The sequence below is a fragment of the Dryas octopetala genome, chromosome 2, assembly GCF_963921425.1.
Source record: "Dryas octopetala chromosome 2, drDryOcto1.1, whole genome shotgun sequence".
Taxonomy (NCBI): domain Eukaryota; kingdom Viridiplantae; phylum Streptophyta; class Magnoliopsida; order Rosales; family Rosaceae; genus Dryas; species Dryas octopetala.
Window position 1 is genome coordinate 3,718,510 of NC_141367.1, and position 21,968 is coordinate 3,740,477.

The window sequence follows — 21,968 nt, forward strand, 5'->3', positions numbered from 1 at the left end:
CCAAAACTTTCTTCTCGTCTTTATCGCCGACACGCAATGGCTTGTGGCCCCAATCTCTCTAGTGCTCTGCATCTGCTCTCACGTGTCTTTCTCTGCAAGTGCAACAATCAACATCTTCTCTTACCTCTTGGTATTTATAATTTCTAACTCTATTATATTTCTTTTGTTTTTAAATTTAATTTAGATTTAAATATTTGGGCATTGGAGCTGAATTTAGATTTTTTATTCTATTATTAAGAATTTAATTTAAGGTGTGAATTTAGTCATTTAGGGATTAAGTTATGCATACATTGAGACTCAATTGAATTTACAAAGTATTCTGGAATGTGTATTTTAGTATTTATCAATTTAGGGTTTTCATTTTAGCATATCCTTACACATCATGTTTATAATATATGGTGAATAGGTTTTAGTTTATCATGTCGGAGTCGAATCATCAACAAATTCTGAAGAAAAGAAAAAGTATTCTTTCATATTTTAAGAAAACAAACGATCCTTCTTCATCTACACCAATTTGTGATGAGAAACATCATTCTGAGTTTCAAAGTGAAAGAGTTGAGACTGAAAGAGTCGAGGTTGATTCAAATATTGAGATTATTACTAGTACTCTTGAACGTGATCCAGGATTATGTCAAGCAATATGGCAGTATCCTGTTAATGAACATGATAATGTTCGAAGAGCTTATATTCACTTAGGACCATGTCAACCGAAATTAAAAGATTACCCTTCCTCTTTTGACGGACGACAAATGCACCGATTTCAAGCTTCTTGGTATTCTCAATGGCCTTGGCTTGAGTATACAATTAGTAGTGACAAGGCATTTTGTTTTTCTTACTTCCTTTTTTATACTAACCCGCCTTCTCATCCTACATTTACCATGGATGGGTATCCACATTGAAAAAGGGTTAATGATGGGAAAAAATGTGGTGTTCGTAAGCATATAGGGGCTATAAACTTAACTCATTATCAAAATATGCAGAATTGAGATCTCTTGAAAAACCCCTCTACACATATTGATGTACAGATGAATACACAATCATCAAAACAAGTGGAGCAAAACCGATTGCGTCTTACGTCGACAACAATAGAAGGTGTTAGGCTTCTAGCAAATCAAGGATTGGCTTTTAGAGGTTCTGATGAATCTAGTAGCTCATCCAATCGAGGCAACTTCATTGAACTTGTTAAAATGTTTGCAACATTGAATACTAACATTGTAGATGTTGTCTTAGAGAATGCTCCTCATAATGGAAAGTATATTGCACCCGAAATTCAAAAGGAAATCCTACATATTATGGCTAACAAAGTGAGGAAGAAGATTCGTGAGAAAATTGAGGATAAACCATATTGTATTTTTGTTGATGAATCAATTGATGTATCTAGTAAGGAACAAATGGCTATTATTTTAAAGTTTGTTGATTGTAATGGCCTTATTCAAGAACGATTTTTTGCCATTGGGAGTGTTCCCAACACTACATCCATAACTCTTAAAAATCATATATGCAAGGTGCTTACTAGTTTCAATCTTCAAGTGGAAAATATGTGTGGCCAAAGATATGATGGTGCTAGCAATATGCGTGGCGCATGGAACAGGTTACAAGCATTATTCTTTCAAGATTGCTTATATGCATATTATGTACATTGTTATGCTCATCGCCTTCAACTAGCTTTAAATGCTGCAGCTAGAGGTGTGTCTAATACAAGCTATTTGGCAAGAGGAAATTCAAAATTTGTTAGATGCTAGAAAACTTGAGACAAGTACAGGGAAAAATCAAATGTGTGTTTTGTCATGAGCAGGAGCTACTTGTTGGGGGTCTCATTTTCGTTCTAGTAAAAGCTTGATTAAGTTATTTGCTTCAACTAGTACAATGTTCAAAGAATGCTTTTAAATGGAATCAACGAAGATATGCGTGGGGAAGCCAATAGTCTTCTTAATTGGATGACATCTTTTGATTTTTTGTTTAACTTGCTTTTGTTGAATAAGGTTATGGAAATCATTAACTTTCTTTCTCAAACATTGCAGAACAAATCTCAAGACATTGTACATGCTTTGAATTTTGTTTCAACAACAAAATTATTTCTCCAAGAGTTGAGAGAAAATGGATGGAATACTTTTCTGACAAGTCTGGAATCATTTTGTGAATTACATGAAATCATTATGCCTGATTTGGGTGCTCGTTATAGGGTGGGTACAGGTCGTTCTTGTCAACAAAGGAATTCTATAACAGTTAAACATCATTATCGTGTGAATGTATTTTATGCTGTTATAGATTTTCAGTTGGTGGAGTTAGATACTAGATTTAACCCCCGTGCAGTGGAAGTTCTTACTCTTAGCTCATCATTGGATCCTCGTGATAGTTTCAGATCATTTAAAACTGAACATATATGTGATCTTGCTATGAAGTTCTACCCGCAAGATTTCGCTCATGCTAAGTTAGTTAGTTTAAGAATGGAATGCCTCTTTTATGAGGTAGACATGCGTTCTTATCCCAAGTTCCATAATACATCTTCTATTTCTTATTTATGTCGTCAGTTAGTTGAAACATAGAAGTCAGATTTCTTTCCCATGATATATAGATTGATTTGTCTAGTGTTGACTCTTCATGTTTCTACTGCAACAATGGAGCGAGCATTTTCATCTTTGAAGATTATTAAAACTCGACTTCGAAACAAGATAGAAGATGAGTTTCTTGATGATTGTATGATTCTCCACATTGAAAGAGAGCTTTCGGATACTATAAGTACAGATTTAGTAATTAAAGATTTTTATGTTTTGAAGAAGCGCAGGGCAAGGTTGAATTTGCATAGTCTTATCTTGTATTTGCATTGCATGTTTCATTGTTTTGTTGTTATTTTCTAGTCTATGTTTTTGTATAAATATGCATTTTAAGGAGTAAGGCTCACTATGTCCCCCCCCTAACTAGGTGTATATTTTTTATTTATTAATGAAATTTCATTGTACTGTCGATGTTTTTTTTTAATTTAGCCCCCCCCCCCCCCCGAGTTCTAAATCCTGGCTCCGTCCTTGAGTGTGACACCTTACAAATTTTTTCGTATTTTATTTATGAGTTATTTGACTTTCGGTTATTTTTCTAAACTTTTTCTAGGCTTGTTTTGATTTTTGGTGATTTATTATTTAAATTTTAAAGGTTATTTTGAATTTCTTGAATTTTTATTTGAGATGTTGAAATTTTCACAAAAATTCTAGAGACCAAAAATCAATTTTAAGGTCATAGAAAAATAGTACTCATCGCTACAAGTTCGTAGCATTTTTCGAAGTCCAGATGTATTTTTGGCGAATTTCTGAAGTTGGAAAGAATTTTAAAAATAGGAAATTGCTGACGCAAACTAATGCGCTGACGTGGCGAGATGTAATTGGAGGAACACGTTGACGCTGTAGGGAGGATGCTAGAACGGTGTCGTTTTGATGCAAGGATCTGCGGAGCGGACCCGTTTTCTGATAGGCAACCCGCGCGATCCATTTTCTCTCTCCTCTCGACCCGCGCTTTGACCCGATTCTTTCTGCCCACGAACCATCCGTTTTGTCTCACATAATATCCGCGACGCGACCCACGAGTAAAGCAAGACCCGGTTCGCTGGCAGCCACTAGATCATGTGTTTTAGGCAGATTTTTTATGAAATCTTAGCCATTCATACCTTTTCCGCCCCTAGTAAGTGATCACAGCCCTCAATCTCACTCAAACTTATCTCAACCATCCATTTCTCACCCTAAATGCCTATAAATAGCCCCCTAAGCCCCCATTTTCAGCTGCACCTTCATTTCTTCCATTCTCCCTCTTTCTCTCTCTCTCTAAACTTCTCCTTCTCTCTCTAAAATTTCTCTTAAGGGAATCCTTCCTTTTGTGAAGGGAACAAGCTCTAATTTTGGAGTAGTTCTCATAGTTAAGAAAATTTCTTGATTTTTGGTTAGGTTATTAGTCACCCATTAAATGTGGTGATTAATTTTCACTAATAAAAAATAGTCTTTTCCTTAGGGAGACTCTTTCGGTTTTGGGGCTTGATCCTAAAAAGTGTCGTGGTAAGGTTCCTTAATTCTAGGTTCGGTTATAGTACTAATTAGCCTCTAATTTTTCTATTTTGGAGGTTAATTGTTTCTTAGTAGAGGTTTTGCTAAGAAGGTCTTCAAAAGGTAATTTATCCAACCCAAAATTTTTGTTATTTTGAAAATAAATTTTCATTTATTAACTTAGTTAAGCATGATTAATTATTTCTAAATTTAAGAATTGTTTTAAACCTAATTATTTAATCATTTTTAATTAAGTTAATTAGTTGGAGAGATAATTAGTTTAATTAAGCATGGTTAATTACCTTATTATTTAAATTAAATTGTTTTTCAAATTGTTTAATCATGCTTAGTTAAATTAATTAATTATGTTTGAGACCAAGGAATAAAATTTCGGGTTTCGAGGAAATTTCGATGAAAATTTTGACGGAAATTTCGAAAATTTTTAAATTTTGACAAAAATTTGACGGAAATTGCTATTAAAATACGGAAATTTTGAATGAAACTTTACCATATGTTTATTTATCATATTATCTACTAAATTGATAAAAAATATTGAATAAACCAAATTATATAGTAGGTTTCATGTGATATAAGATGAATATAATGCACGCTGGAGACAAATACTATTAAATAAAATTAGTATAATGAATAAATAAAATTAGTATATTATCTATACTCTATAATATGTACACTAAACCCTATACATTTTATAATCTATATTCTATATTGTTTAGGATATGGTATATGATATTAGGGTTTAAGCTCTTTAGGGTACTTTAAATTATTTTTATATAGAAATATATTAAAGTTTACTAGTTTAGGGTTTAAAACAACTAAATGAAACTCCAAAACGGCCAAACGAAACCCCAAACTATTTTTTTCTTTACAATTAACCCAAAGGCCCCAAACCCCAATCAACCCTAAACCTTTTAATTTTTTTCTCTTTTTTATTTTTTTTTCTTCTTTTTCTTTCCTTCCTTTCCCTTTCCTTTCTTTTCCCCCGAGGCTCCAGCAACTCCCCTGTTTTTTCTTCTTCATTTCTTCTTCATCCTCTCTCTCTGCATCTCCCTCCGTCGTCGCCCCCTGCCCTCGCCCTGTCGCCCACTCGCCCCCATGCCATCGCATCTTTCTCCCCCGATTTCCCCTGTCATCGCATTTCTCTCCCTCGATCTCCCTCTGCCGCCGCCCCTTCTTTCTCCCTCGATCTCCCTCTGCCACTGCTCCATTTTTCTCCAAAAACCTAGCCTTTCAAAACCCAAAACCAGATCTCAAATTCTCACCGCCGAAAATTTTGCCGAAATTTCGACAATTTCGACGAAATCAACCTGAAAATTTAACAAATATGGGTTTCGATTTTGACACCCCAAAAAATCGAAATTTCGCCGAAAACTTCGAAATTTAACACCCTGTTTGAGACCTTAGTTACTTTAATTAATCAACCTAATTAAATATTAAGATCATATCAGTGGTAACCATGCAAATGACATAATGACTAAGGTCAGTCCATGAGCATACGGGTATTGGGTACTGAGTCAGAGCTTCCTCAGTTTCTCGATGCACTAACCTAGTCATGTTGTAGATTCATATATGATCAACCTCTTCGATGGGCATTGGTAACTGAGCCAGAGCTTCCCCAGTTTCCTATGCATTTACCTGGTCATGTTGTACATTCATATCTAATCAACTTCTTTGACCTAAATTAAAATTGGACTTAGGTATGTAGATACCCTTAAGTCTGAGAAACCAAATCATTGGTAGGTTTATGGGAAGTCATGGATTGACTTGACCTAAAAGTCAAGTCAAACCCAAACTTAAACTCTGAGGAGCCTAGCAACTATGCTAGTGCCAAACCTCATAATCTAACAAACTAGAAAAAACTTTGGTTAATTCATGTGACTACGTAAAGCCGAAGTTAGGTTTTAACACCGTAAAATTTGTCGAACTGGGAATTATAATTTCCCGAGCAACGAATCCGGTGAACGAGGAAGAGTTGTAAGTTGGATTTATACTTGTGGGAATCAAGTCGAGTATTTGATTTGATTGCATGGTTTTTATCCATTATTGTGATATTTTATTTGTTGGATGACCTGACATTATTGATGACTTTAAGTTTCGATCTCCTAAACCTGCGAAGACAGTTATACGAATAGACTGGTATATGTTAGTTTTTGGCTTCTAATCTAAAGTCGTTATAACCAGGAATGGATACTCTTGCTACCAGTTCAGTTTTTACTGATAACCCAAATAGGCTGGTAGTTGGCCATTATGAGTTCGATTATCGGGAATGATTCTAAACTTGGAAGCTTTCGAAATGTTTTGTGACATGTGTGAGCATGAAAGTGGTTTCAATAACTAATATTGATTCTCTAGTTTTGTGTTTGTGCATATTTCTAACGTTTTTCATAGGCTAATAAATAGTAAATATTTTCATTACTATTTTTCAACCTAGCCAAGATCCCTTGAGGGTAAGCTATGAACGTATATGATACTTACCTCCTACTGTGCTCCTTGAGTGCAGATCACGTTCTTGTTGACGACTTGGATTGAGGGCGCTGTCTTGCCTCTTGTCAACTCCATTGTCCTATTTGGTTTAGATCCTTTCTTGGGCATGTCAATGTTGTTGCTGATCTTTTGTGACTTTTGTTGTGCTCTTTATGTTTGACTTGTATATAAATTTCGAACATCTATTGTTTATCCTTGGGTTAGTACCATTTTGTAACATGAACATATTTCTGTGTTTCTCAAGGTTACTTTTGTCTTCTCCGTAACCTTGGGGGGTTGGTTTATTTATAAATTATTTATTTTGCTGCCAATAAAAACTCTAATCTAACATGTTTTATTTAAACTCAAAGGGCTTAACCTATTTTTGGAATATTTGGGATTATAATACTCAAGGTATGCGTGTTATAGTCTCGAGTGTTCTCAAGGTAGGTGCCGCTGTGGCGTACCTGAGTTTTGGGGCGTCACAAAAGGATTGCTATATGCACCCCTTTCTCGTTACACATCATTTCACCTTTTTTGTTTTCATAATTTCCCATTTCACACTCTAACATTTCTTAAAACACCTACACGTACTACACAAAAAAACACATAGACCAAGACCCAACCCATCATCTCTACTGGTCAGCCGCCGGACTCGCCGACGCACCTCCTCCTCCTCCTCCTTCTCTCTCTCTCTTTCTCTCTCTCTCTCTCTCTCTCTCTCTCTTTTTCTCTATTTTTCACTCCCTCTCTATTTCTCTATCTTCCTTCTCCCTCTCTTTCTTTCTTTCTTTCTTTCTTTTTCTCTCTCTTTCTTTCTTCTCTCTTTTCACTTTTCCTGCTTGACAAAAAAGGAGGTTGGCCTCCAGATCGAAAGTGAGCCCTCTTCCATTCGACAGGGAGGATGCAAAGACAAGGGGGAAGGCATAGAGAGAAAGAGAAAGAGAGAGAGGGAAAAGGAAAGATAGGGAAAGAGGGAGAGTGGGATGAGAGGTGATGGGGTCTAATCGCCGACGTTGACGACGAGCTCCATGGCAGCGGCATGGAGGGAGGGTTGGGATGGTGGATACTTTTTTTTTTTTTTTTTTTTTTTTTTTCTGTTTTCTTTTTTAATTATGTTTTCTATGGTCTTTTTCTATCAGGGTAAATTTGTTATTTCACAAATTGATAAAAATGAAGGTTAGTACTTTCCTTCCATGAGTAACCACATCCGCATAGCTAGCATAGGTGTGAGGTCCTGGAAAATTTTGATTTTCAAAGGTTTGGAGATCAAAGGTTGTTTTTACAAGTACGTAAAATTTTTATGTGTATTTTTCTGAGTCCCGGAGTGTTTTTGGTTAATTTTCGAAGTTAAGGGAATTTCAAAAATTAAAGTTTATTGGGTGGGAAGATCTTGGCCGTTGATCTATTTTGATCAAATGGCCAAGATGGTGACATGTGGCAGCAACTGGTGGCGAAGGAGGAAGTCACGCGAAGAAAAGAGAACTCGGTGGAACTTTGTGGAAAGCACCACCGAGCGATCGGCATGCCTTGCCGAGTGCTCGGCAGGTCAGCGAGGGCTCGGCGGTATCGCTATAAATAGCCGCCCAGTTTTCTCTTCTATTTCATTCTTCCGCAGATCTCATACTTTCTCTTTGTTCTCTCTCTTCGCTGAGAGTTTTTCTTCGCCCATGGAGGTGGTGAGGTGGTATGGGACACATGGTAGTTTAGGATGCACGGAATCCAGGTGGGTGATACCTTGTCTTGGTCTTATTTATTTTGTGGGTGAACAGTGTATTTATTTTGTGGGTGGACTTTGTGTATTTAATTTGTGGGTTATCCCTTATTTTGGTCTTGTTGTTTATTTTGTGTTATTTAACTGTATTTTCCAGTTAATTGCTTTTGTGCTAGAATTTGGTTTAATTCTAAGATTTGAATCATGTTTGTGATTCGAGAATAATTTTAAGCTTGTTGGCTTGATAGGATAATTGTAAGCGTGAGAACCTAACGAGATTGAGCTAGGTTGATTTTAGTATCCGTTTAATGATATGAACTATTAAGATTAATAGTCGTTATTGATTAGGCTTGTGAATAGCCAGTTGTGATTTATTGGGCTGAGTTGCCTAATTGTGATTTGAGGATATCTGTGATGATCAGGTTAACCAGATTTGAGATTAATGTACCGCTTGGTCAAGATATTATGGTATGACACGACGTGAGAGTAACAAGTGAATTAGGTAGGTTGAGATATCAGTGTGATTGTATGATGTGGCAGGTAGTTTAGACATTATTGTGGGCCATTGTACATGGTTGTTGCCAGATCGTACAAATGTGCATGAGGTATATGTAGCAAGTGGCCCGGTTTACAATCAGAGATAATCCCTCTCTCTACTAGTTCATTTTTACGTTGGATTGATCGTGAGATTGTTGATGTTGGTGATTGGCCAATTTAGATCGGTCATTGTGTTGATTTGGTGATTAGTGCTTTGTTAAGCACATGAACGCTTTAGTAAGAGTGATTGTAGGGGTTGCTTGTTATCGGCTTAGTTCTTACCCTAGCTGAGTTAGTGGTAAGTTTTGGTACTACATTTGATACAGGAACACTTGGAGATATCTGTTTGTGTATAACTTGTAGTCACAGTCTTTTTTTGGTTGTAGGTGTGAATCGTTTCACCTATACGAGCTTGCGAAAACTTACTGGGTTTGTTCTTTAACCCGATGCACCATTCAATGGTGCAGTGGTTGGTTTTGCAAGTTAAGTAAGACTGAGGAAGCAGCGTGGAAGAGATATGACAATTGGTAAATCCATAAGTGGTTTTCTTTTTTATATGTAAAGAGTTTTGTATTTACTTCAGCTCATTAATATTCGAAACAGTTGTACATGGTTACTATTTATTTATGTAACCTTGGGGGTTGGTTTTTAATCAAAGTATTTGATTTATTTTATTCCGCTGCGTAGTTTGCATTTTGATTCAACCCGGTTTTTTGTTTTTAAACTCAACCTTACATTGATTGTTTGGTTCTAGATGCGAGTTGCCGAGCTTGGTAATTCTATCTAGGGCTGAATGGTTAGTGTGGCGCTATAACACACCCGAATCTTCCAACCCGGAGGTTTAGAGCGTCACAATAGGAGACCTCTTGCACGTAAGTGTCATTGTAATTGACTATACAAACTCTATTTTTATTAAATAGATGGTACATGAGATGAAAATAGCTTTATTAATCAACCAATACCTTCAAATGTGATCATAGTTGAAAGGTTGAAACCCACTTTATTTTCTCTATTTTCTGCTACGCTTATAATTGAAAGGTTTTAATCAAAATTATAAAAAATTTACCTATTGTAGATACTCTTAACAATCGAATAGAACTACGCATTGTAGAAAGAGAAACGACAAAATTTGAATGATGTTCGGATTGTTGTTTAATTTCCTAGACACACACCTATAGGCCCGAAAGGTCTAGTGGGTGCTCGACACCCAAAAGACCAAGGCCTAATCGTGGGCTAGGTGACCAAGATAGGCGAGGCTAGGTTTGCCTTAGTTTGGACGTGAGTAGTAGCCTATGATGGGCCATGGGTTGGTACTCATGGATATGAGCGCTTAATGCCACAAAGGCACGAGTGGGCCTTAGTGCGTTGAACGTGCGAGGCTAAGGATAGTTTAGCTTCTGCATTGGTAGAAGGCGTAGGCTTAAGGATCCAAGATAAGGGCTTCGTCATAAGGGGATCTTAGAGGGCCACACCCGCGGGACACCCTGGGAAAATGAAGAGCTCTGGTGATGACCCGGTACTGGTATTGGCCCAGGATTGCACTTGAGGACCTAGGAAAAGGGGTCCCAGGAAGTGAGGTTTGTGGGCAATTAGGGTGGAATAAATAGGCTTTTTGGTTAGAAGGCCTAGCTTGCACGAGAGTTGGCCTAAGAAAAGGCATGTTCTATTAAGGAGTCATGACCTATCCTAAGTTACGACTTACGCGGTAAGCTATTAGGAACCCTAATTCAACATAGACTAAGAGGCCCTCGGCCATAATCAATATAATATAGGGCATGCTAGCCCTTAGGTAAGGGACACAACTCTAAGCTCTCTAAAATACTAGAAAAGAAGGTCTCACTACAACAAAAAGGGGCTTATACCACAGTTGTATTTGCCACTGCCTAAATCCAATGGCAAATAATATGTCATAACCCACAGGTAAATAGTTAGCTATGGTGATTAAGTAAAAAACCACAGACTGACTATAGCAAATAGCTATAAATTAAGCCACTGCCGCATGTGGTTTTTACAATATTGACTACAGTGCCAATGGTATTTAATCTATTGTGTCAGTCATAAGTTCAGCTTTATGACCAAAACACTGTTGCATAGAGAAGTTCCCACGCCTTTTGTCACAGACCCAGTTGCAAATGAGTTCCAAATCAATCCTTTTGTCAAATAATATCCAATGTTCTGACAAAAAATTTTTGCATATAAAATACCCAACGCTTAACTCACTATCCCAATGGGACCTCAAATAATTACTTTCGATAAAAAATTCAAGTTAAAAATAATATTAACCAAAGACACTAAAAATTCAAGTTTTCCCCCCCATAAAAATTCAACCATCTCCATATCCAACCGTAGATCTCCTTGTAGACTCATTTCTCTCTTTCTCCTCAAATCCTATTCTTTATGTACAAATTGTCACTCTCATCTTTTTCTGAGTCTCCCCCTTCTATCACGCAACTTAGCAGAACCAAAGAAAAATATATGAGCTTTACCCTTTCCAAAACCCAACACGCGCCAGAGAGCTTCAAGAAAGAAAGACAAGGGGTTGAGGAAATGAGAAACCCAGAGGCAGTGCATTGCCACCGCTCTGCTAGATATATTCCATGGAGACAGCGCTGGTCCCCAAGGGACCAAAATGCTTCGATCTCCAAAACCCAGTGGAATCGCCACCACCTGACGCTGGGAACCCGGAGAACGCGTGTCACGCGCCTCCCTCTAAAAGACTTTCTGGCGCTACTCTGTCACTTACGGCCGGTGACCTATCGCCCCTCTCTGCGCGCCTTGAACCATCACTTGTTGCTGGTTTTGTTTATGTATAGTATTGTGGCGGTACAAGTTTTCTCATAGTTTTTTTTTTCATTTATGTATTACCTTCTAGATTTACTTGTGTCCACTGCCTACTTATCTTTGGGTCGTTGTAAATCTTCCAGTTTCCCCCCTTAATTTGATTGTTTTATTCAAATATTTTGTGTTTTTTTTTTTTTTGTGAGAAATCTCTTTTGTGTGTTGGTGAATGGATTGTTGATTGAAACATATTGAAGCTTGTACATTGTGAGAAATCTCTTTTATGTTTTGGTGAAAGGGTTGTTGATTGAAACATATTGAAGCTTGAATAATGAAACTAGTTTGGTTATGTGTTTTATTATGTGTGTATTATATGATTGTAATGATGCTTTTGACCATAGATAGAGATCATGGAGTTTTAAGTGGTGTTGGTGAAGGGGTTGTTGGGCCTGGTGTTGTTGGGAAGAAATTTGATGAACCTGACTTATCTGATCGAGTTCCAAATTTCCAAATAATTTTAAAATGTAAAATCTATATGGAAATATATAGATATGGAAATATATAGATATATGGGATAAAAAATTAAAAAGCAATAAGGAGCAATATATCACTGGGTATGGGCTGTGGTATATAAAGCTAACATGACTACTATTGTGCATTTAATGCACAAATGCCGGCCTGCAAATTCGCAAGGAAGTTGTGTCAGGCGAGAAGCAGTGGGGATGTGTGCATAACAAATACCACAGTCAATTTCCGGTGGTATTTGACTTTTCGATACACCCGCAAGCTAGGACCACTGATGTCCTTTCTGTGGTATGTCTGTGGTATATACTCAAAATACCACAGAGGGTCAGTGGTTTTTGTGCAAATACACCACTGATAATGGGGAGTGGTATAAGACCAATTTTCTTGTAGTGTCTGATTATTGACTTAAGCGTGGAAGGGTCCTTGGTGGGTACCACACCGGTGCCCCCTAACACTTAGTGTTCTTTTCTTTGGTAAGTTGGGTAAAAAAAGAGTGAAGCGGACATTGACGTGGAGGTCATAAGTTAGGTTGACCGTGTGTCGAATTTTACGCATCAACACCTACTGTTTCCAACAACTTATAAATTTTAAAACATAATCAAAATCAAGTGCATAGGACTTTTAGTTTGGTGCGGAGACCTTTATTTTTGCTGCACATGTCTTTAGTTTAGTGCGTAGACCCTGCACATCCCACTTTTGACTAATTATGAAAAAACATTTAAATGTTGCAATTTTTTAAATGAAAATAAATTTTTGTTAGTTTTGATTAGAAGAAATCCTAGTTGAAATTCTTTTTTTTTTCTTCTCAAATGACACTATATGACAAGACCGACCCCGAATTCTACCCTGGAACTTAGAGTGATCCTGTAGGCTCCAACACGGATCGGATGTCGGGTCCACTTATCTCAATTTCCTTGTGATCATTATAGAGATGTCAATCTAAGTGGGAATATATTCTACTGAAAATTCAGCGCAGTCATCCATATAAATTGGACTATCCTCACATGCAGAATATGAAGAAAACACTTCTAACTTTCAACAGCCAACCCTATCCACAGCCAAAAGGGTCTCAGACCCACCAAACAAAATCTAGAATAGCTTCACCACTTAAGGTAATTCAGAGCTTACTAATTGGATCTACAATAAACTTATTAATTATGACAATAAATACATTGATCCTAAAGTGTCCACAAATTGGGGATGGATCCGAAAGATGCTACGACTTGGTGTGATCCGACCTCAGCAACTGCTACTACCTGGAGGGGAAACATTAAAACCAAAATTGTGAGAACAACCTCAATGAATGGACAAAAATAAGATTTAAAATATTTGTTTTGAAATCATTTTCCAAATCAGCTCCTTTTCCTTGAGCTTATTTTCTTGGAAAATTCCTAGTTTTAAAACTCATTTTGAAATATATTTTGAAATCTCATAAAATTGTTGATGTGCTTAAGGAACAAGAAAAACATGTGAACATGAAATATTCTTGGATCAAAGAAAAACATTCTATGTAATATTATCATATCAAAAAAATGATTATGCATGCTTGCTTTCACATTAAAATAGCTAAGAGTTTGAAACTTGAATAATATCATTCTTAATTTGAAAAACAGTAAATTTTAAATATAAAGCACAATCATTGATATCACATTATCATCATAATCGGATAAAACAATAAGGAAATTAGCTCATTCAAATAAAATAGTTCAAAACCCTAAATGGTTATCAATCCTTTGTTAATCAAATTATGAAATAGTTGAGTTCTAAATCATGCTTGTCAAGTTATTCTAATTAGGCTTATTTTACGATTTGACACCTATAATTTTGTTTTCCATTTCCAGTTTACCACCTGAAAGTTTTTTTGTTCCAAGTTACTACTTGTAACTTATACCCGTGTCTTATTTTACCTTATTTCGTCAACAGGTCTTGTGAGACCCTGTATTTTTCAAAGATTTATTTTAAATATTTTGAGAATTTATTTTAAGGATTTTGAGAATTTATTTGGAAAATAAAAAGGTTTTAATTTAATTTTAATTTTTGTTTTAAATTGGGCTTGACCAAAAGTTGACTTTTAAAATTGGTGGGCTTTCGTCTTTGACTTTGGGCACGCTGGATAGGTCTCGAGTTCACGAGTTCGTAGACACGAAGCACGCGTAAATTGGAGTTAGGGTTTGGATTTTATAGACGTTCAAAGTGAGGGGCAATTTTGTAAAATGGCATTTAAGGAATTTTAAAAAGAAAAACCAGCTTTTATATTTTTTCATTTTTTTCTCCCTCTCACTGATCCCTCTTCTCTCTCTCTCTGTCTCTCTCTCCCTCCGACTTCACTCTCTCTCTCTCTCTCTCTCTCTCTCTCTTTCGATTTCTTGGTCGTCCGATGGCGGATGGCAGCGAGACCGGTGGCGATGGAATCGTCTCCCTCTTCTCTTCCTCCCAGTGGCCGGCATCAACACAGAAAACCCCAGACCCGAGATACCCAGCGTCAAATTCCGATCGAACCCTCCTCCTTCGGCGATCTGCTATTTCCGGCCACGACACGACCCCGGACCACCTGGGTTGCCTTCCCCTCGTCGCGGCAAGCCTTTCTGTGTCGTTCCCTCACGCCGATGACCACCGTACACGACGGTGCGAAGATCGAGAAGTCGTTCCTTCTCCGGCGATTTTATGGCTTTTCCAGCGACTTTTGGCCGTCGGTCTAGTTGTCAAAAATGATCCCCTAAGTACAAGTAATCTTTCCCCTAAGGTGTTGATTGTTAATTTTGTGAAATTTGTGAAGTTTGATTTTAGGGGTTTAAACCCATTTCGGGTTCCCTTTGATTTCGATTTTGGAAAATGATTTTGGATGGTTTTTAGACAATTCTCACCCATAAGAACCTATAATTGTCATTTGGAATTGAAAATTTTAGGAAATTATTGATTTTAGATTGTGCCGCCGCTACCACCGTCGGCTCCGCCACTTGTAGCGGTGAGTTGGATGGTTTTTCGTATTGTTCAACTTCCCTAGGATCTTAGTAGCTTAATTCTAGGTTCGGTGACTTTTTGGGGTGTTTTTTGTGTGTTGTTTATGGTCGGGCAGCCACCGTGTGTGGTGGTTGGCCGCTCGTTTCGGTTGTTTAACAGCCAGTTGTAAAATCTATTTTATATTGTTAGTTCTCTGGTCTTAACAAGTATGTTGGTTCGGGAGAATTCGTAACCCGATGCCATTTCGATTATTGAACCCGAAATCCGAAACCTGAAACCTTAGTTTGGTATTTTACCGACAAGGGCATTCGTATTCATTTCACTAAATCTAATCGATTTAGTTTTGAGATAACGTTTGAGTAAACCCTAGACTTTCGATTAAGTCCTAAGGGTAGTTTGGTCATTTTACGTAACCCTCGAGAAACGGAACGGAACGGTTGTACGATTAGACGATGGATATCATTTGGTGGTGATCGTGTGGTACGAGCTAAGTGGAGCTTTGCTTGGAATCCAAGTGGGTGATTCCTGGTTTCAGACTTGTGGATTTGTTATTAGACATTTGTTGTCTAATTTGTGTGATTTGGTGAATTGTTATTATTCAAATTATGTTATGAATTTCATTATCATTATTGGGATTCTCTGTTGTTAAGTTGATAATTGTGGCCGGAGGTTAATTTACCATCTTAGTAAGATAAAAATGAATTGGATAAGACACTTAATAACCGGATTATTAAAAGAGTTGTTTCGTGTACTTGTTAATAAATTAAAATAAGTTAGGACATACTTTAGAGACTCCACATAATCTCTTGGCTGATTGTGGTGTGACTCTACTCTCATAATTTGGAAATTATAATTTGATTAAGTAACGGTTGATAATGACATTGACAATTACTGGTTGATCACTGATTGTGAGATGTTGATTAATAAAAATGAATTAGGGCATTCTCTAGTGAGTTCTCATAATCTGTTTGATTATTGTGAGATTCTACTGTATATCATAATTGGACAAAATAGTTACTCGGTAAAGACAAATAATGTCTATTAGAGAACTATTGTTTATATGCGTCTTTGTTGAGCGATATGAGCCAAGACACAAAGTTTGTGTCAAGTTTGGCAGAAATATAAATTGATATATGATTTATTTGAGAATAGTTTATGCTGATAATTGATTGGTTTGTTGCTTATTTTGCATAATGAATTGACATGGCAACTGAGCATGATAATCAATAAATATTAATTGTTTTTATTTTGGCTCATTAAATTGTATTTCTTTAAATATTAACTTCCGCAAGTCAAATATATTTTTAATAAATTCTGGTTTTAAATTTAAAACGGCTTACGTATTTTTGGAAATTTGAGAATACAATGCCAGACAGTTATGGGTTTTATTCTTGAAATCCTTAAAGTACGTGCCGCACGTGCCCGAGGTTCGGGGCGTGACAGGTCCATCAAAAATACTAACATGACAGGGGCAATTTGGTTATTTCACACCCATTGCCATTCTAGATCACTTTTCTTTCACATGGCGCACTGGGCAGCACATGTGTTTTTGTGGGGCCCACCAGTGTGAAGAAAGAAAAAAAAATGTTTTGCAAAACCCAAAAAATCAAAAATCCTCCACCTCCCTAACTACCTGCCATTAACACCCATAAACCATTTGACAAAACCAAAAAAAAAAAAAACAAATTTGTGAGGCTTGTCTTTCGTCTTCCTTGTTGGGCCGCACGTGTGGCATTGATATAGGTGTACAACAAGTGGGCAATTGAACAGAGAGGTGAAGTGAAAGCCATGCTAATGCCTTTGGAAGAAGATGCCTTTGGAAGGTGTCATTCAGTTCGAGAAGCCCAATTCATTTGCTCATTTCAGAAAATAGGGGTAATTTTAATGAATTTAAGAACACTCAATTCCATAATTTGTCTATATTTATGTTTATTTTTTGAAATTTGTGGGTTTGGGTTGCTATGTTTCAGTCTTGTAGTATTGCTTATTGATAAGGAAGAAAAGTGATCTAGAATGGAGATGAGTGCGAAATAACCAAATTGTCCATGCCATGTCGGCATTTTTGATGGACCTAATGACTGAAGTGACAGAATAAGGTAAAATGGGACAAGGGTGTAACAGGTGGTAACTTGGGACAAAAAAGCTTTCAGGTGATAATCTAGGAATGGAAAACAATTATGGGTGACAAATCATGAAATAAGCCTTCTAATTATAACCATAGGTGAAAAAAAATTTATGATGACATGATAAGAGCATGTACAATGGGAAAAAGCTAAAAGCTATGCTAAATGCTATAATTTTTTAGCATTTTGTTATAGCTTTTGTGGTTTTTGCTCCAATTGTATAAAAACTATAATTTTGTGTACAACCAATGTGGGCAAGCCATGTATATAGAATATTGACTCCAATAACCATATGAAGTTTAATTCTCTTTCTTGGTGGACCCACATCTCCAACAATCTCTCTCTTTTCTTTCTTCCTAGCCAATTAACTCCCACCAACCAACACTAATTTTCTCTTTCCTCACATGCTTTTTTTGATGTGGGGCTACAAATTTTTTGGCATCTACAATAGTATTTGCTAATTTTTCACTATATATAGTGAAAAATATATCTTTAGTATAGCAAATGCTAAATATAGCCATGTCATTGTAGTGGATTTTTTATGAATTCCACTATATATGGCATTTAGCATAGCATATAGCCATACCATTGCACATGAACTAAGAATAGAAACTCATTTAACTTTAAGAACATACATATATACCAAACAACAAGGGTAACTTGAACAGTAAACTATTGGATCTTAATACAAGAATTAGGGTTACAAGTCTCAAGCATTTGATATCAAGTTCTCTATTTAATTAGAAAGCATGCTTAGCCAAATTTGTAAACTGAAAATGATAATTAATCCACTTTACATCATGTAAACAACATGGCAATAGTAAAACAATTTCATTACAACATAGTAATAACATGGCAAAGCAAACAATTGCAACACTTAGTGCACAAGTTCAAAAACGGCAACAAGGTCTCTAGAACCTTTATCCATTTATTTATTTGGTCAAGGTTAAACTAGTTCTTATACTGTGATACGAAAACAAAATTTATCAATTCCTTTTATTTGAAAGAAATTCGGGAAAGTAAACTCTTAGTTGACACTTTCTACTGCCTTAGCTTAATCTAAAGCCTCCAATTTGTTAATTGGTCACGGTCCAAGCTAGTAAAACACACTTTGTTAATTCCTTATGGTTGGAAAAAATTTTGGAAAGGTGAAACTCCTATACAAAATTATTTCTTGACTTAACTTAGCCTGTTCGTATGACTAATCATCTCGGCATAACGACAAGTCACACAAGGCCCAACACCATGCTGTTTGGGCCTAGACCCAAAAGACTAAGCCCTTCCTGGGCTCCTAGCCCATGATCCACTAGGCTCCGGCCTCATGGGCTCCGGCCCCCTGGGCCCCGGCCTCTTAGGCTCCGGCCTTCTAAGCTCCAGCCTCCTAGGCCCCGACCCGTGTCAACTCACTCGGATCCTCAAGACCGGTGACACGTGGCGCTCCTACAGTGCAAGACATCACAAGGGACACGTGTCATCACCGGATTGGTTGACACTCTTCCAAAGGTACTATAAAAGAGGTACCTTCTTGTCACAAAAGAACAACTGAAATCATTATTATACTATTCACTCACTCTGCTCTCAGATCTCTCTGAACACTGACTTGAGCGTCGGAGGAGCTTTGGCCGGCACCACACCGGTGCCCTTCCCGCTCACTTTTGTGTACTTGCGCAGGGTGCTCTGGATATCATTCTCTCTCATTCCTCACCAGTCGGACCCCAGCTATCCGTTCCTGCCCCACTTCGACGTGTCATCCGCTCAGTGGTGGGTCAACGGGCCTACGTGGTTCGACTTGACGTTGACTGCTCTACCATTTTTGGGCATCAACAGTTTGGCGCCGTCTGTGGGAAAGTTACAACTTTTCCCCATTGAATTCTCTACCCTCAGTTGAGGTGCAGAAACCTTCCGAGCTTCCGAGCTCCCGAGCTTCCGAGCTCCCTAGCTTCCGAGCTACCGACCCTCACAATGTCTGACGGAGGTCCTATCCTCGACCAAGTTGACAACACCCCGCTGGTTGACAAGCGAGGTAAGAAGACTGCCGAATCTGATCAGGAAGAGTACATCCAGCGTTTGGAGGCTCAGCTCCAACGAGCCCAGGAACAGCTCGACCTCCAAAAAGGTGCAACACAGCTTTATGAGCGACTCCTCCGTGACAGGGAAGGACATACCACTCCCCGGAGTGGTGAGAGGAGGAACCCCCATGACAGGGACGAACACACCGCTCTCCGGAGTGGTGAGATGAGGGATCCCCCCCGAAGGGACCAAAATGTTCCCCGCCAATTGGATGTAGGGCAAGGTAGCCATCCGCCCCCAGGTTTCCAAAAGAGACTTGTCCACCCGGTCAGCCGGGCTCGATCTGGCGAGCATCCTACCCGCTCTGAGGAGTTCCACATTTACCGGGACTGTCGTCATCTGCTCGACGACAACCGCTCTCGGCGAGAAGAGCAGCGGACGAACCGGGGCGAATCCAACCCGCGTCCCCGAGACTTGGAGGAGGAGCAGGGGCGATCCAACCCGCGCCCCCGAGACTTGGAGGAAGAGCAGGCCCCCCGTCCCAAGCGACGACGGGGAGAAGAGCAGGTCCTCTCGGCTGGGCGCCGCGCAGAAAGTAACACTTATATAAGTGAACAAGTCGCTGACTCCGGTAACAGCGGCTCTCTTCCACCAGACCAGCTCCAGCAACTTCTCATGGACATCAGTGAGCGCCTGAAAAGAGTGGAAGGAGGAAGTCGGGGTGGGCACCCATCTTTAGAAACAAGGGAGCTGCCTGGACCTTTCACAGCTCGCATCCTATCCGCTCCTCCGGTTGGCGACGTCCGACCTCCCAAAATCACTCCATACACAGGGAAGGAAGACCCATATGATCACCTCATGAGTTTCAGATCCGCTCTGGAATCTAAAGGTGCTGATGACATTACGAAGTGTCGAATCTTCCCTTCCACCCTCTCTGGCAGTGCAAGGGACTGGTTCTACCAACTTCCTCCGGGCTCGGTTGATTGCTTCAACGAGCTCCGAGAGCTCTTCCTAGGTCAGTATATCATCCAGACCGATAGAATCTACACCACGGATGACCTGACTCGAGTCCGACAGGGCAGCAGGGAATCCCTCCGGGAATACATTACTCGATTTCAGCTAGAGCGATCTCGGTGTCGCGACTGTGATGAGAAGGTAGCCTTCGCCGCCTTCAAGGGTGGTCTCCTGGAGGGGGACTTCTTGTTCGAACTCAACCGCCGCAATCCACGCACCTACAAAGAACTTATGCAAGAGGCCATTGCCTATGCTACTGCGGAATTCAAAACATATGGGAAGAAGCCGCCCACCATGGATCGCCCAAGTACCGACCAGGCCATCATAGTGCCACCCCAGCCCAAGCCCTACTCAGGTAGCCAGCATGGGGGGTCCGGGAAAAAGTTCAGTAAATTCACCAAGAAGCAATTTGGTGATGGTAGAGGTGGAGGACAACGAAGGGAGGAAACCTATCAGACATCCTACGCCTCCAGGTTCAAAGTCTATACAATTCTCAATGTTACTTATACAGAATTGTATCCTCAGATCAAGGACATCCTTCCCAAGCTCCCACCCCGCCCACCACAAACACGGTACCGGGCCAACAAGAACTTCTTTTGCCTTTATCATAATGACCATGGCCATGACACCGAGGCATGCAGAGCCTTTAAAGAGGCAATAGAAACTTTGGTACAGGAAGGAAAATTGGATGGCTTTATAGACAAGGAGGCCACCGAGAAGGCCAAGGCCGAAGGACAACGACGGGGGCGGGTCAATACCATCTATGGGGGCCCGACCCTCGCTGGCAACTCCAACAGAGCTAGGAAGGAATATGCCCGAAGTGCTCAACCATGCTCCGGCGTTATGGCTGTAGACTTCCACCGTAGCAAAAAGACTCCTAAGCTCGGATGGTCGCCCATTTCCTTTGCTGAGGAAGAGGAACGTGATTTGATCTTCCCACACGATGACCCCTTGGTCATCGAAGCCACCATAGCTAATTTTGATGTGGCTCGGATCCTTATCGACTGTGGTAGCTCCGTCAACATCCTCTTCGCCCCAGCCTTCACCGCTCTTGGAATCGACCAGGAGAGGCTTGACCGGTCGATCGCTCCTTTGCTCAGCTTTTCGGGCGACATGGTCACCCCTCTTGGTGGGATCTACCTTCCCCTCACCCTCGGGAGGTATCCTTCGTCCGCTACCACAACTACTCAGTTTTTGGTGGTCGACTGCCCCACAGCTTATAACGTCATCCTGGGACGACCGGCCCTTAACCAATTAAGGGTTATGATCTCCACTCACTTACTTTTGATCAAGTTCCCGACCCCATGTGGAACGGGGGTAGTCAAAGGCAATCAAGTGTCAGCCAGGTCCTGCTATATAACTTCAGTCAAGAAGAAGAAAGAGGTCAAGCCCTCTATGGCTGTTTGTGTCTCCAACACCTGCCCTACCCCAGACGCCCTACAAAACCATTGAGGTCGTCCGTCCAGGCACATACAGGCTCCGCGCCACGACCGGCAAGGAACTCGGCCGCCCTTGGCGCGCCGAGCACCTCCGCTACTTTTACAAGTAGACACATGTTGTACCCCCCGGGGACTTTTTTCAATTTCATCTATGTTATCGCTTTAGTAAATGAGAGTCCTACCATGGACACATTTTTCTTCATTTTTATTCAAAGTGTTAATTGGCTGTATGGACCCCCGGGCCATCAGACATCCGACCCTACCCATACCCGCCCCATGCATTCAAGGGAAGCCAAGTACCATGCATTCCGGGCGCGGCTATGGCAAATGCATTCAAGGGAAACTAAGTACCATGCATTCA

At 39.4% G+C, this 21,968-nt stretch overlaps 1 protein-coding gene and 1 pseudogene across 1 annotated transcript; both read left to right on the forward strand.

The window, feature by feature from the left end:
- The first annotated feature begins 1,391 nt into the window (after positions 1-1,391).
- Positions 1,392-1,887, forward strand: LOC147292559 (uncharacterized; annotated as a pseudogene).
- A 17,219-nt stretch (positions 1,888-19,106) lies between these two features.
- On the forward strand, positions 19,107-21,646 carry LOC147292560 (uncharacterized). Its single transcript, XM_086230880.1, has one exon. It carries the CDS (start codon positions 19,107-19,109, stop codon positions 21,618-21,620), a length of 2,514 nt encoding a protein of 837 aa, XP_086087006.1. The 3' UTR covers positions 21,621-21,646.
- Positions 21,647-21,968: the final 322 nt, after the last annotated feature.